This window comes from Mus pahari, chromosome 7 (assembly GCF_900095145.1).
Source record: "Mus pahari chromosome 7, PAHARI_EIJ_v1.1, whole genome shotgun sequence".
In the NCBI taxonomy this organism is placed as follows: Eukaryota; Metazoa; Chordata; class Mammalia; order Rodentia; family Muridae; genus Mus; species Mus pahari.
This window is the reverse complement of record NC_034596.1, coordinates 54,479,721-54,493,271: the sequence shown is the minus strand read 5'-3', so window position 1 is coordinate 54,493,271 and position 13,551 is coordinate 54,479,721. Positions and strand designations below refer to the sequence as shown.

The 13,551-nt window shown below is 39.9% G+C and overlaps 1 protein-coding gene across 2 annotated transcripts in view; it reads right to left on the bottom strand.

Annotated features, from left to right (window-relative positions):
• Ttc6 (tetratricopeptide repeat domain 6) overlaps positions 1-13,551 on the bottom strand; it is a 168,031-nt gene that overhangs the window by 20,113 nt on the left and 134,367 nt on the right. The window contains exons 21-25 of one of the 2 annotated variants that reach the window (XM_021202530.1): positions 13,019-13,179; positions 7,353-7,487; positions 5,086-5,235; positions 3,886-4,026; positions 2,640-2,753 (exon numbers count right to left, since the gene is read on the bottom strand). In XM_021202530.1, coding sequence (XP_021058189.1) covers positions 2,640-2,753; positions 3,886-4,026; positions 5,086-5,235; positions 7,353-7,487; positions 13,019-13,179 — 701 coding nt within the window. The remainder of the gene's footprint in view (positions 1-2,639; positions 2,754-3,885; positions 4,027-5,085; positions 5,236-7,352; positions 7,488-13,018; positions 13,180-13,551) is intronic. The other variant, XM_029540958.1, reaches the window with a different exon arrangement.

Genomic DNA, 13,551 nt, shown 5'->3' with positions numbered 1-13,551 from the left:
CAGAGAAGCCTGGTTCAATTCCCAGTACCCATGTGACAGTTCACAACCATCTGTAACTCCTGCCACAGGGAATCCAACTCGTCCTCTTACTGTGGGCACTGCATGAACATAGTGCTCAGACTTACGTACAAGTGAGACACTCAAACAACTTATAATAATAATAACAACAAAATAAAGGTTGAAGTCAGTCTAAAAAACCCTTTGTCATGTGTTCACAGGCCAACATACCAGAGTACTTGTAAAAGCAGGTATGTACAGTACAAATTCTCCACTCTACTGCTTCCAGCGCTGTAGCAACGTTGACCTTTCTCTACCCTTGGCCCACTACTACCCTTCGAAGTGCCTTTTATTCCCTTAATAAGCCTACTCTTTTCCTTCTATTCTCTACATGTGTGTCTGCCCAGTCCTTGTTCGGGAATGCAGAAATATGGAAATCCCAGTGGTGCTCACCTTCCCTCAATTTCTGCCTAGAATTGAAATGCCTTGCTTATGTATTGGTAAGAATTTAGCCCAGTGCTTGTCATACAATAAGCCATAAGGAAGAGGTAAGGGCTACTGTTTTCATGATTATAGAATAGTAGAGTCAAAATCCACCATGCTGCTCTAAGGCTGAAAGGGAGAAACTGAAGAACTGAAAGCCAGCCTGGTAGAACCATTACATGTATAAAGCCCTCCTCTATGGGCGCTGAAGAAAGAAAACAAGCATGAAGCTTGTCCTCTTCCTGTCTAACGTCATAATCCACTGGTAGGATGAATCAATCTGACAAGCTAATTGATTCAGAAATTCCAAAATAGATCCCAATGTCTACTTTCGTCCAAATATAATTTTGTGACTTTTCAGAGGGGGTAAAATACAGCAAACATGAAAAGAAAAATCTCTTTAGAGGTTTTAGTTGATTCAATTTCATTGTCTTTCTTCAGCTTTGTGTTTCAATAATACATAGTTCGATTTTGGTGTTGTTTAAGTGCCTGTACTTGAAAAGGACAGTAACTGCTTTTTAAGTTATTAAAATTTCAAAAGAAAAAAATCCCAAAACAAAACAAAACAAAAAACCAATTCACCATGCTTAGATTTTAGGAAACTCTATCCATAAAGAATGCACATACATGTTACCTCAGTGATGGAAGGAATGTTGAGAGGCAGGTGAAGGAAGGCAAGAGTGGAGGAGGTGACACTTTGAAATGACATAGTATCCAATCCAGAGTCAGAGGGCTTCACAAAGCTACCTAAGGACTGTGAACCCAGAAACAAGCAAATGTGTGACTGCCAGGGCAGGTTTCTCATTCCAGGTGCGACTTGGATGAGTTCTGTAGCCTCTCCCTCCTGACATTTCATTGTAAAATGAGCAGATGAAATGCTCTGGGGTGCAGGCACCTTGAAAATCACCAATATTTGCAACCCTGTTTTGGTCTCATTTATTCAGGTTGTTTTGCACGTTCTTCATTAACCAGGAATTGGCTTTTCCACATAACTGAGATAACATACGGGAGTTCCTTCCTTGCCCAGCCCACTGTTTGGCCTGTTTGGCAGGCATGGGGGGTGAAAGGAATCCTCAAAGACACCTGCTCTGTAGGTCCCTTCTAATGATCCTTTAATTGGCTGCTCAAATCTTAACAATTGCCTTGTTAAAAATTAATTATGCATTTGTCTACATTTCTAGAGGAAGACAAACTTGCTGGGCTAGCTCTGAGGAATGTTGCATTCTTCTGTGTGGACCATTTTTCTCAACCTCTGTCTCCTCTGTGACTTCTAAATCCACGGATGCTCTAAGCAGATTTGGATACCTTTCCCAGAGACTGAGGAGTGTGTCTGCCTAGAACAATGCGAACGTGGAGTCTACAAGAGCACCCGCCCCTGCAGAAGTGAGGAGGGAAAGACCAGAAGATACAGAGGAGAAGAAGCAAGAGCAAGGGACAGAACACACAGGTGGGTGATCACAGAGCTAATTCTCATTGAAATCAATCATACTGATGAAGGGTGAGACAATGACCATGAAGATTAGAAAATACAAATGAGTTTGATGGAGAAATAGGGTTGTGGCAGCACCATATTTTAAAGACATGGTTAGGCCTATAAAACACAAGTGCAAATCAACAAGTTCCTGTCAACAGCCCCTGCTGATGGATCCCATTACTCTATACTCTTCACTACCTATAGTCTCAGAATTCTACAACAAACACCATCGTGAACTGCTCTAGCTTGGGTTCAAGTTTTAAGAGAGTATTGCCAGTGATCACTTCTATAAAATCCTGTATAGTAGTGTTATCAGTAAAACATTTATTCAGATGATACTTACAGAATGGATCCTAATTTATGCAGGCATTTAAATAGTTATACATGCATTATAAAAGGAATTGACGGTGCAGAAACTGCATAAGGTAATTTTGCACTAAGAAAAAAGTCAATAGTATTTGAAATAGTTCTTTGTAGTTTCTTGAGTTTTATGTGTGTATTTCCATAGACATTATTTTTCAAGACTATGGCTAAGATAAAGAAGAAAGTACAGGTGCTTTAAACACGCTTAAAAGTGCTTAACCATGTTGCTTACAAAATATTGCTTATTAATTGCTTGTCTAATTCAAGGAGCCACTGAATGCATGTTGTTTTAAATCTCTTATTTACTAAAATGGCTACTTACCATCTGATATTCCCCTATCTTGGTGTAACACAGGGCTCTGTTATAATATGCTGTGTAATTGCTCTTGTCCATCTTGACAGCTGTAGATAAATCTGTAATACCTAGCTTGTAACTCTGCAAGGAGAAGGAAAGTGTGAGCTAGATAAATCATAACAGGCAAGCTGAACCATAAAATAAGTATGCAATCCTATTAGTATCTGAAGCATTTAAGAGTCAATGTGTGTTCTTTCTAAATTAATACTATGAAGCTAATCTTCCACATAGTTCATTAAGAAGATCTTGGTAGGGATTCTGACAGTTCGTTCACCTACAGAAAAAATTATGGAAGTCAGTAACTTAAATTGAAGCAATTATGGGCTAGAGGGCTGGCTCAACTGTTGAGAGTACTGGGCTTCTATGCCAAAGGACCCAGGTTCAATTTCCAGCACCCACAACTGACAACCGCCTGTAAATTGTGATCTAGTTCCATGAGATCAAGCACCCTCTTCTTCTGTACACAGGCACTGTACTCAGATGGTACACAAACATAAATGTGGGCAAACATTCATACAAATAAGTTAAAAATAAATAGAATCTTAAAAAATCAACTTAAGCAATTGTTACTAGTGTTGCTATATGGCCTGAAGAAATTGATACCGGTTGCATGAGAGTTCACATTCCTTTGGTGAACACTAAAGGCCTGACTGCCTTCTGCTACTCATACTGCTACACGGTCATATTTTCCACTCACACTTCTGCATCCCTTCCATTCTTCTCTAATATCTCACGTCATCACGTGAACATGAACTTTCATGGAATTGATACATAATGCGTGTATATACTTTTGCTTTAGGTGATAAAAGTATCCCATGTGGGGAAGTAATAAAGAAATGTCAAAGATAAAATCAGGGAGAAATAAATCATTTCATACAGCATCAGTTATCATAATCTTTTGCCCAGGAATTTCTATTTAGGAAACTCAAACAATTAATTTGGTCCCAGCACATATAAGTGAGTTACTCAAATGAATAGTAAAATATAGAAACATCCCAAATGTCCAACCATCAAGTAATTAAATATAAGTAAAGCTAGAGTATTATGTATCATATAGCCAAAGATTATGTCCAAAGAACAGGGAACACCATGATTATATAAATACTATAATCTCACTTCATGTAGTTGAGGAAAAGTAGAAAGTGAGTGGGCTCTTAACAACCCTAGAAGCTTCCACTCTGCACCCTTAGTAACCCAGGCAAGAACAGCTTACTCTGTTGTAGTATTTCAGAACTCCTCTGCAGATGTAGGCACGCACACTCTCAGGGTAAAGTTTGATGGCCTCGTTACAGTTCAGAATGGCTTTGGAGTATCTGCCCTTTAAACCATAATAAGCTACTCGGCTTAAATATGCCTGTTCAGAGGAGAAAGCAAGATATACAATTTAGTAAACTCTTCAATTCTACCATAATATATGGAACCTCAAACAAATCTATGGTACCTAGAGACAATATTAAAATATAGCTTTTCCAATTTTTTCATTAAAAAGTTAAACATGGAGCATGGCTGAAATAATTTAATCGAGGTCAGGCTTATGACTACCACTTGAATTCAGTTATTGATAGTGTGGGGCCCACTGTTTGCTTTCTCTGTTTTTCCCCTAAGCTATTAGAAAGCCAGTTGTATTCACCATATTTCTTCACTACATTTCCTCAAATATGAGACTCCTGTGAAAAAATACCTCACCCTACATAACTACACCACCATTATTTACCTAGAATGGTTGCTAATATTTTCCTAAAAATATCTAGTATTTAGTCAACTCAAATTTAATTTAAAATCAAGAGCAAGTTAAATTTCATGTAGAGAATTTTGTGTTGTCCCTGAAGTGTATTAGGAGGCAAAATCCATGTGATATGAAAGCAAGAAACTAATACATTTTACAGCATATCATTGAAATTGATAAATAAATTAATGTATTTGACATAGTTACATATATTACAAGTCTCAAAATACTTTACAAATGCAATATTAATGTTAAAATACATGAATATTTTTGTTCCAAAGAATAAAAAAATTTGGGTTATCAAAATATACTTAATTGGTATCAGATATGATAACATGTATCTGTAATCTCTACACTTGAGAGGCAGAGGCAGAGGCAGAAATATCTGAAGTTCAAGGCCATTCTTTGCTACATAACATGAAGAAGGGAAAGAGAAGAGGGAGAGAGGGAAAGAGGGAGTGAGGGAGGGAGGAGGGAGGGGGAACTGAGAAAAGGAGGGAGGGTGTGAGGGAGGGAAGAAAGGAGTAAAAGAGGGAGGGAAGAAGGGAGGAAAGGATGGGGAGAAAGATAAAGACAGAGACAGAGAGATAGAACCAACTGCTTTTATTAGAAATTACATATAAACTATTTAATAGTTTCACCGAAACTAACATTCCCCCAAATTATTGATATCATTTCTTTAAATACCTGGTAATGTTTGGGATTTAGGGTAAGTGCCCGATTAAAGTCCAGAATTGAGTTTTGCTTGTTGAGTTTTACTTTACAAAGTCCCCGATGATAAAAGGCTTCTGCAAAATCAGGATTTGCTTTCACGGCTTTTGTAAATGATTCAAAAGCCTGGAAGAATATGTTTATGCACATACACTTAGTGACAGAATACATGAATTTAGAAGATTAACAAATATGTTACTGTTATTGAAAAGCTTCACTTGAATTTTTAGGGGGGATAATATTTAAAATTAATTCTCCCAAAGATCCTTGTGGAACAAACAAGTATAATCTTTAGAAATAAGTCAGACTTAAAATTAAAAGTATCATTATTTTCAGACAAATATCTACATAATCCATGTTGTTAAGCACAGTACTTTGAAGTTTAGTTTCAATCATTATTCTTTGGATTTCATCAATTCAAAAAAATCACAAGCATCAGTGTTCAGTTTTCTATGATTGTCCAAGAATTATAGCAGATACATAATTATTAAGTTTAAGGATAAAAGGATGCCACAGTTCTCCAATGTATGTAGTCATCTTAACCAATTTAAATCTGATTTGAATTCTTCAGTTATCAATAAGGAAAGTCAAAGAATGTTCTAATCATTAACCATTTCATCTACAGCACATTGAAACACTCAATTTAACGACTTCCAATTTAATAAATCAAGTTAATGAGGTGATACTATTTTGCTACAATAATTTCCTACAGTTAGACTTATTATTTTGGTGATAAATATGTATTATCTTTAAAATGTTATTGACAATTTAGTATCAAATAAAATGTTCTGATATTTAATTTAAAACAATTCATGGGAAACAGGAGTAAAGACTGCCTGTTACAAGCTAAGCTTTAGAAGTAGTTTTAGCCAGTTCACTTCTTGCATCACTGAGGGCAGTATTCAGAAACAGAACCCAGTGCAAGCAACCAGTTTAGAGAGGTCTAAATAATCTCTACTTCTAAACACATAGATGCTATTGGTTCCTACATTCCTTCCTCCCTTTCTTCTGTGAGGGTGGGCAGAGAGGTCCCCTGGTTCCACCTAGCGTTTGGCTGTGACTACTTCCTTTAGTTGCTGCATGGTGCCCCTCTGATGACAACTGAGCTAGGCACCAATCTATGAGTATAGCAGATTATCATTAGGAATCATTTCAATGACTTTTTTCCCAGTCCTGTTTGGTTCTATCCTGGGTCTATAGGTTGTCCTGCCTCTGGTTCCTGACCATCAAGGCAGTGTCGGGTGTGGGCTCCCTCTTATGGCATGGGCCTCAAGTTGAATCAGTCACTGGTTGGCCACTTCCACAAGTTCTGTGTCACCATTACCCTAGCAAATCTTGCAGGCAGGACAGACTGTAGGGTGAAGGTCTTGTGATTGGGTTGATGTACCAGTCACACTGCTAGGAGTCTGCCCTGGTTACGGAAGACGGCTAGGTTCAGCTCCATATCCCTCATTACTAGCAGACTTTGCTAGAGCCACTCTTGTAGATCCAGCGAGTTTCCACTGCACTAAGTTTCTATGTTGTCTACTAAATATCCCCCAATTCCGGTCATCTCTCCCAGGATTCTTTCCCTGCATCCTTCCTACCAACCCCTCCCTCCATGATCCCTCCTGCTTCAATCTCCACCTCTCCCAAACCACCTGCAAAATTTATGTTATTTCACCTTCCCTGGGAGACTATGTGTTCCATCTCCTTATTACTTACTCTCGATGAGTCAATGGATTGTAGCATGCTCACCCTTTACTTAATATCTACTTATAAGTGAGTATATAGCATGTTTGTTTTTCTGGGTCTGCACTACCTCATTCAGGATGTGTCCCACAGAATCAACTAAGCAGGGCTTATAGGGGCCCACAGAGACTGAAGCAACACAGACCCTACACGGATCTCAACTAGGTCCTCTGCTTACACATTATGGTTATGCAGCTTGGTGTTCTTGAAGGATTCCCAACAGTAGGAGTGAGGGCTTCCTCTGCCTCTTTTGCCTGCCTTGGGGGCACTTTTCTTCCTACTAGTTGCCTTGTCTAGCTTTGATATACGGGGTTGTGTCTAGTCCTATTGCAACTTGATGAGCTATAATTGGCTGCTATTCCTAGGAGACCAGCTTCTTTTCTGAACTGCAGGAGGAGAGGGTCTTGGGAAGAGAGGAGAGGTGTTGAGAGGAGATGAGAGAAGGGAAATTGTAGTGGGGATTTAATGTACAAGAGAATTACAAAGAAAAACAGAGCTAAACACACAGATACCATTTGAAAATTGCCTTCCTCCATGTAACAAAGACCCAGGTTATACAGACACTCTGCTGAAACACTAGTGGCAACTGGTCCTTTGTCAGAAAATGTGTACAGTTCCAATGCCTTCTTAAATAGTCTCACAGACTCCTATAAGAATAAAAACAAAGACAAGGGATGAAGCAAGTGGTTTTTTTACTGATTTTTTGTTCATCATCATAACCTTAAAGGTAAAGAAAACTCAGAGCACATAAGAGCTCTGTCCTCGTGTCATACAAATGCACACAGATCTGGTAAGGTCAGATGTTGTCCTTATACAACTGGAGGACCCATCCCTCAGAAGATGAACCAAACAAAATCCCCCCAGGGGCCATCAGTTCTGAAGCAGACTTACATGTATGGATTTTTGAAACTAGAACTTCTAAATTCAAACACCAGACTTAAACTTGTAGGCTCTTTACTAACAATCACTTTTTTATTTCTCTGAATGGAGTACTAGAAAGTTAGTAGTTAATAGAAGTATTGATGATAACTGATACTATTTCATTCATCCTCTTTTGTCTGCTTTACTCTTAATGGGGTTCAGCTAGTTCTAGAGAAAAAAAAAGCTCACATCAAACATTACCCACATAAATTTAATAAAAATAGTTGAAACCCATAAAAAAGAAGCTTAATTTTCCAGATGTTATTTACTGATTGGCAAATCATCATATGCATCCATCATGAACATCAGGTTCAAACACTGTTATTATCCTACTTTCTAAACTAGGGTGAATTGTTAAAGCAGCCACGGGACTTATTGACTTGAATATGCTGTCTTCGTGACTCCTCTTTAGCATTTCCTACTTGTTCACAAGCCATCTCAATGTCCAGTCTTCCATCCCCAGCAGAGAACTCCCCCCAGTTCTCTATGCCCAACATGGGGCAGCTCGGAGATTTACCCTTCTATCTCTATCTGTCCCTCTGTCTCTATCTCTGTATCTCAATCTCTTGTCTTGCTATCTCTACCTATCTGTCTCTCTATCTCTCTGTCTCTCTATCTGTCTGTCTCTCTATCTGTCTGTCTCTCTATCTATCTGTCTCTCTATCTCTCTGTCTCTCTATCTGTCTCTCTATCTGTCTGTCTCTCTATCTGTCTGTCTCTCTATCTCTCTGTCTCTCTATCACTACTTATGTACTGGTTTCTGGAGAAATAACGCTCTTGAAAACTTTGAAGGCCTTTCATGCATTCTACAGGTGCTCATTCCTTCCATTAGACAAAGCCACACCCACTCATTTTTCTGTGAGATCCCTGCTATAGTTTAGCTTCTGCTGTAATCCCTAAAGAACAACACCCTAAACTCCTGGAAGTCCTCTGACTTGGTTATATTTTACAAAGGATAGCCTTAAATATCTTGCAAGGTCTCCATCATTGCTTAGTTTAAAGCTGCTGCCCCATGTTTACCTATTTGTTACAATGATAATATAATTCTAGATGATAAGATTTGTATTATTTTCCTATTTCTAAAAAGGAAACATAGTGCCTTTGAAACAGCATACATTTGACATGATTCCGCAGTGAGGGGGCTGTGCATACATTAACTAAGTCTTCTGTCCTATGCTCCCTAGGCCAAAAAGTGCTAGCTGGGTAGTATTGCCATCTGATAGCTCAAATAAAGAAGGCTCTTCTCCCAAGATCTCTGGGGTTGTTGAAAACCTTTTCTTTCCCTATGACTCCATGGCAGAGAGTAGTGACCTCTATTTGGGAGATCCTGAGCTCCTATAGCCCATAGCATTTCCCAGCCTTGGGACCATCTCCATAGTCAGTTACTAACTAGTACAGCTATTTGCTCTATCAAGGCTAGCAGGACAAATCTCTCTCCAGACTTCTACTCATAAACATTATATAATGTAACATGATTGTGGGCAGCATGGCATCCCATCACCTTTGTGGGGGGTCTACTAATAAGAGCAAATGACGGGTTCCACCTACACTATGGTCCCAGAGTGGTACAGTATGTTGGGCATGCAATATGTCTGCCACAAGAAGATAGATGCCACATTTATCTGGTGTCAAGTGAGGAAGTGAAGAAAATTAGCATAGAAAATGCCCAAGATTTGATATTTTTAATGATAACAAAAAAAGTTGTTAATTGGAGAAATAACAAAGTGGCAAAAACAGAGAGGCATGATTCTAATTGAATGACAGATATTAGAAGACATGCCATGTTTAGCATTGAAACATTATGCAGTATACAGCTGAATCGAAATACTACATGGTGTCCACTAATATATATATCCCATATGGCTTCTGTGTGCTAAATTGAATTTTTAAATTTTAGAAACCTTTTTAAAGTTTATCATAGAAAAGGTACAGGAAGAAAAATCCAAGTGAGAAAGTTTGAATCTCACTTAGAAGGGGGAATAAAATGGTCAAAAGAGTCAGATGGAGGGAGGGAACTGGGAGGAAGTGGGAATGGAGAAGGGAATGAGGGATTCAGAATCAGGTATGGGGAAGGACAGGAGAGATGGCTAGATGACCATGAGAATGAGTGGGAATCTGCAACTGACAGGGGTGAGGAGGTGAGGGGCATCTCCAGGATGAGACAGAGACTGCAACCCTGTAGGTGGAACAACAATATGAACTAACCAGTACCCCCTGAGCTCCTGTCTCTAGCTGCATATGTAACAGAAGATGGCCTAGTCGGCCATCACTGGGAAGAGAGGCCCCTTGGTCTTGCAAACTTTATATGACCCAGCACAGGGGAATGCCAGGGCCAAGAAGTGGGAGTGGGTGGGTAGGGGAGCAGGGGCGGGGTGAGGGTATAGGGAACTTTCGGGATAGCATTTGAAATGTAAATAAAGAAAATATCTAAGAAAAAGAAAAAAGAAAAAAAAAAAGAATCAATGGGGGGTAACCTTAGCTGTGACTCACTATATTGAGGATACAGAACCTGAAGAGGTCACCTCCTATATCTAGACAGGAACCCCAGAGGAGTGATAGAGACACCAACTCATCCACAAAACTTTCAACCCAAAATGTATCCTGTCTACAAGGAATGCAGGCACAGGAATGGAGTAGAGACTGGGGGGATGGCCAACCAATAACCAGCCCAACTTAAGGCCTATACCATGGGCAAACGCCAATCCCTGACACTATTAATGACACTCTGTTATGCTTGCAGACAGGAGCATGTTGTCCTCTGGGAGGCACTACCCAGCAGCTGACTCAGACAAACACAGATACCCACAGCCAAACAGTGGATAGAGTGTGGAGACTCTTATAAAAGAATAAAGGGGAAGGATTGCAGCCCCAAAGAGGATACAAACTCCACAGGAAGACCGACAGAATCAACTCTCCTGGATCCTTGGGACTCTCTGAGCTTAACCACCAACCAAAGAACATACGTAAATGGGCTGGATCTAGGTCTCCCTGCTCATCTGTAGCAGATGTGCAGCTTAGTCTTCATGTGGTCCTGAAAAACTAGAGCAGGGGCTGTCCCAAAGCTGCTGCCTGTGCCTGGGCTATGTTCTTCTAGCTGGGCTGCCTTGTCTGGCCTCAGTGGGAGAGGAAGAGCCTAGCCTCGCAAAAAGACTTGAAGTGCCAGAGTTGGCGGCCTCAGTCCTCTCAGAAGAGAAGGAGGGAGGGGGAAGGACTGTGTGTGTGTGTGTGGGGGGGGGTGTCCAGGGGTGGAACAGTAACCAGGATGTAAAGTGAATAAGTAAAAAAAAAAAAAAAAAAAAAGTTAATTAAATTTAAAGTAAAAAAGTAAAAGAACATTTAAAAACAAAACTAATCACCTGAAAGTAACTCTGTGAGCAGACACACCCAGACACACCAAGGATGCCTTTTCATCAAAAGGCATAGTAGAACAAATCTCAAATGATGAGACTATACAGCACACAGGTTAGGGTCAATACAGAGAACTGATTTTTAAAATACATAAAGCACCTTCTGGCCCCAGGCACAGCAGGAGCCTTGGGTTATCATGCAGACATGGCCAAGTCCAAGAACCACACCACACACAACCAGTCCCACAAATGGCACAGAAGTGGCATCAAGAAACCCTGGTCACAAAGATATGAATCTCTTAATGGGGTTGACCCCAAGTTCCTGAGGAACATGTGCTTTGCCAAGAAGCACAAGAAAGGCCTGAAGAAGATGCAGGCCAACAATGCAAAGGTTGTGAGTATATGCGCAGAGGCCATCAAGGCCCTTGTGAAGCCTCAGGCCATCAAGCCCAAGATGCCAAGGGGCCCCAGCTACAAACTCAGCCTGCTGGCTTTTATCACTCATTCCAAGCTTGGGAAGTAGATTTGAAACCACACGGCCAAAGGGCATAGTCTCTGCCAAACAAAGCCCAAGGTTCAAACCAAGGCAGATGCCAAAGCTCCAGCTAAAGCCCTGCTTCAGCTCCAGCTCAGGCTCCCAAAGGTGCCCAGGCCCCTGTGAAGGCCCCATAGAAAAGGCTTCTATCTGCCAGTGTGAAGACAGGTGGACTGCTGTGACACACCTACCCACACACTATTTGCAGATGACGAGTGTTCTATGCTGTTGTTACAAATAAACTTGAGGCAAGAGAAAAACATAAATAAATAAATAAATAAATAAATAAATAAATAAATAAATAAACAGACAAACAAACAACAAACACATAAAGCAGTAGGAAGAAGATAACAAAGGCTAGTGTAGGAAACGCTGACAGACAAGAAAGTACAAATGACTGATAGGCATAAATGAATGATGCTCATCCTGACACTCAAGCTCAGAGGCGTGGACAGAGCACAGAAGGCATCGGTTCCTGTCCACAAGACTGCAAAACAGAAATGCCTGGAAAATCCATTTCCTGGAGATGGCACCAGTCAGCAGACGCAGATAGAAGAGTAACCTGGCAAAACATTAGAGAGCAGGTTCACAAGCCAGCAATCCACTCCCGAGACTGTATCCTGAAACAGGACATGCAAAAAACTATTTTCAGCAGCTCTGTTTTGGAAGAAAGAAAGGAAGGAAGGAAGAAAGGGAGGGAGGGAGGGAGGGATGGAGGGATGGAGGGAGGGAAGGAGGGAGGGAGGGTGGGAGGAATCCAATCTGTTGGTTGATAGATAGATAGATAGATAGATAGATAGATAGATAGATAGATAGATAGATAGCATAGTAAGTACAGATATAGTTATAAGTATATGAATAATTCATGAATAAATGCTACCATTTCATTCTGTAAAAATATTTAAATGCAATCTATAGTGGTTTGAGTAGGTGTGGCCTCCTCATAACTCACATGTTTGAATACTCGACCCATAGGGAGTGGCACTATCATGAGTGGCCTTGCTGAAGTAGGTTTGGCCTTGTTGGAGGAAGTGTGTCATCGTGTGAGTGGGCTTTGAGGTCTCCTAGGCTCAAGCTATGCCTAGTATGTGGTACACAGTCACCTTCTATTATTCAAGATATAGAATTCACAGCTCCTTCTCCAGCACCATGTCAGCCTGGACATTGCCATGCTTCCCACCATGATGAAAATGGACTGAACCTCTGAAACGCTAAGCCAGCCCCAATTAAATATTTTCTTTTTTAAGAGTTGCCTTGGTCATGGTGTCTTTTCACAGCAATAGAACTGTAACTAAGATGCCATCCTTAAGTATAATGCCTGAATTCTATTACAAAGTTTAATAAACATCAATCCGTCAATTGTCAGACTTTTTACCTTGATTCTCTTGGCCTTCATTTGGGCTTTTGCCAAGAGTGCATAAGTGGAGATGTCTGGTTTACTGGCTATGACCCCTTCCAAGATGTGAATGGCCTTGTCATGGTTTTCACAAAATGAGTAAATGAGTGCTTCCTGTATCGGGGACATCTCAATGATACCTGAAAGCAAAGGAAAGATTACTGATACCCTTGCTGGGTAGTATGGATTTAGAATATAATTATGTTAGGGGAGCCACACAGTATGATATTATTTTTGCAACATGAATACATATCATATGAATGATATATCAACTAAAACCTTTTATTACCATAAAACAAAACATCACTACAGTTACAAACCCCAAAAAGTAAAATTATAAGCTGATATGTCATATAATGAGCTTTCTCACAAAATTCATTAGTTAATTATGTAGATGTGAAAACTGAAGTTTCAAATTCTACCTTTCAAGTGAATTGTTCATCATCTCAATATCTATATACACACACACACACACACACACATATATATATATGTATATATATATATATATA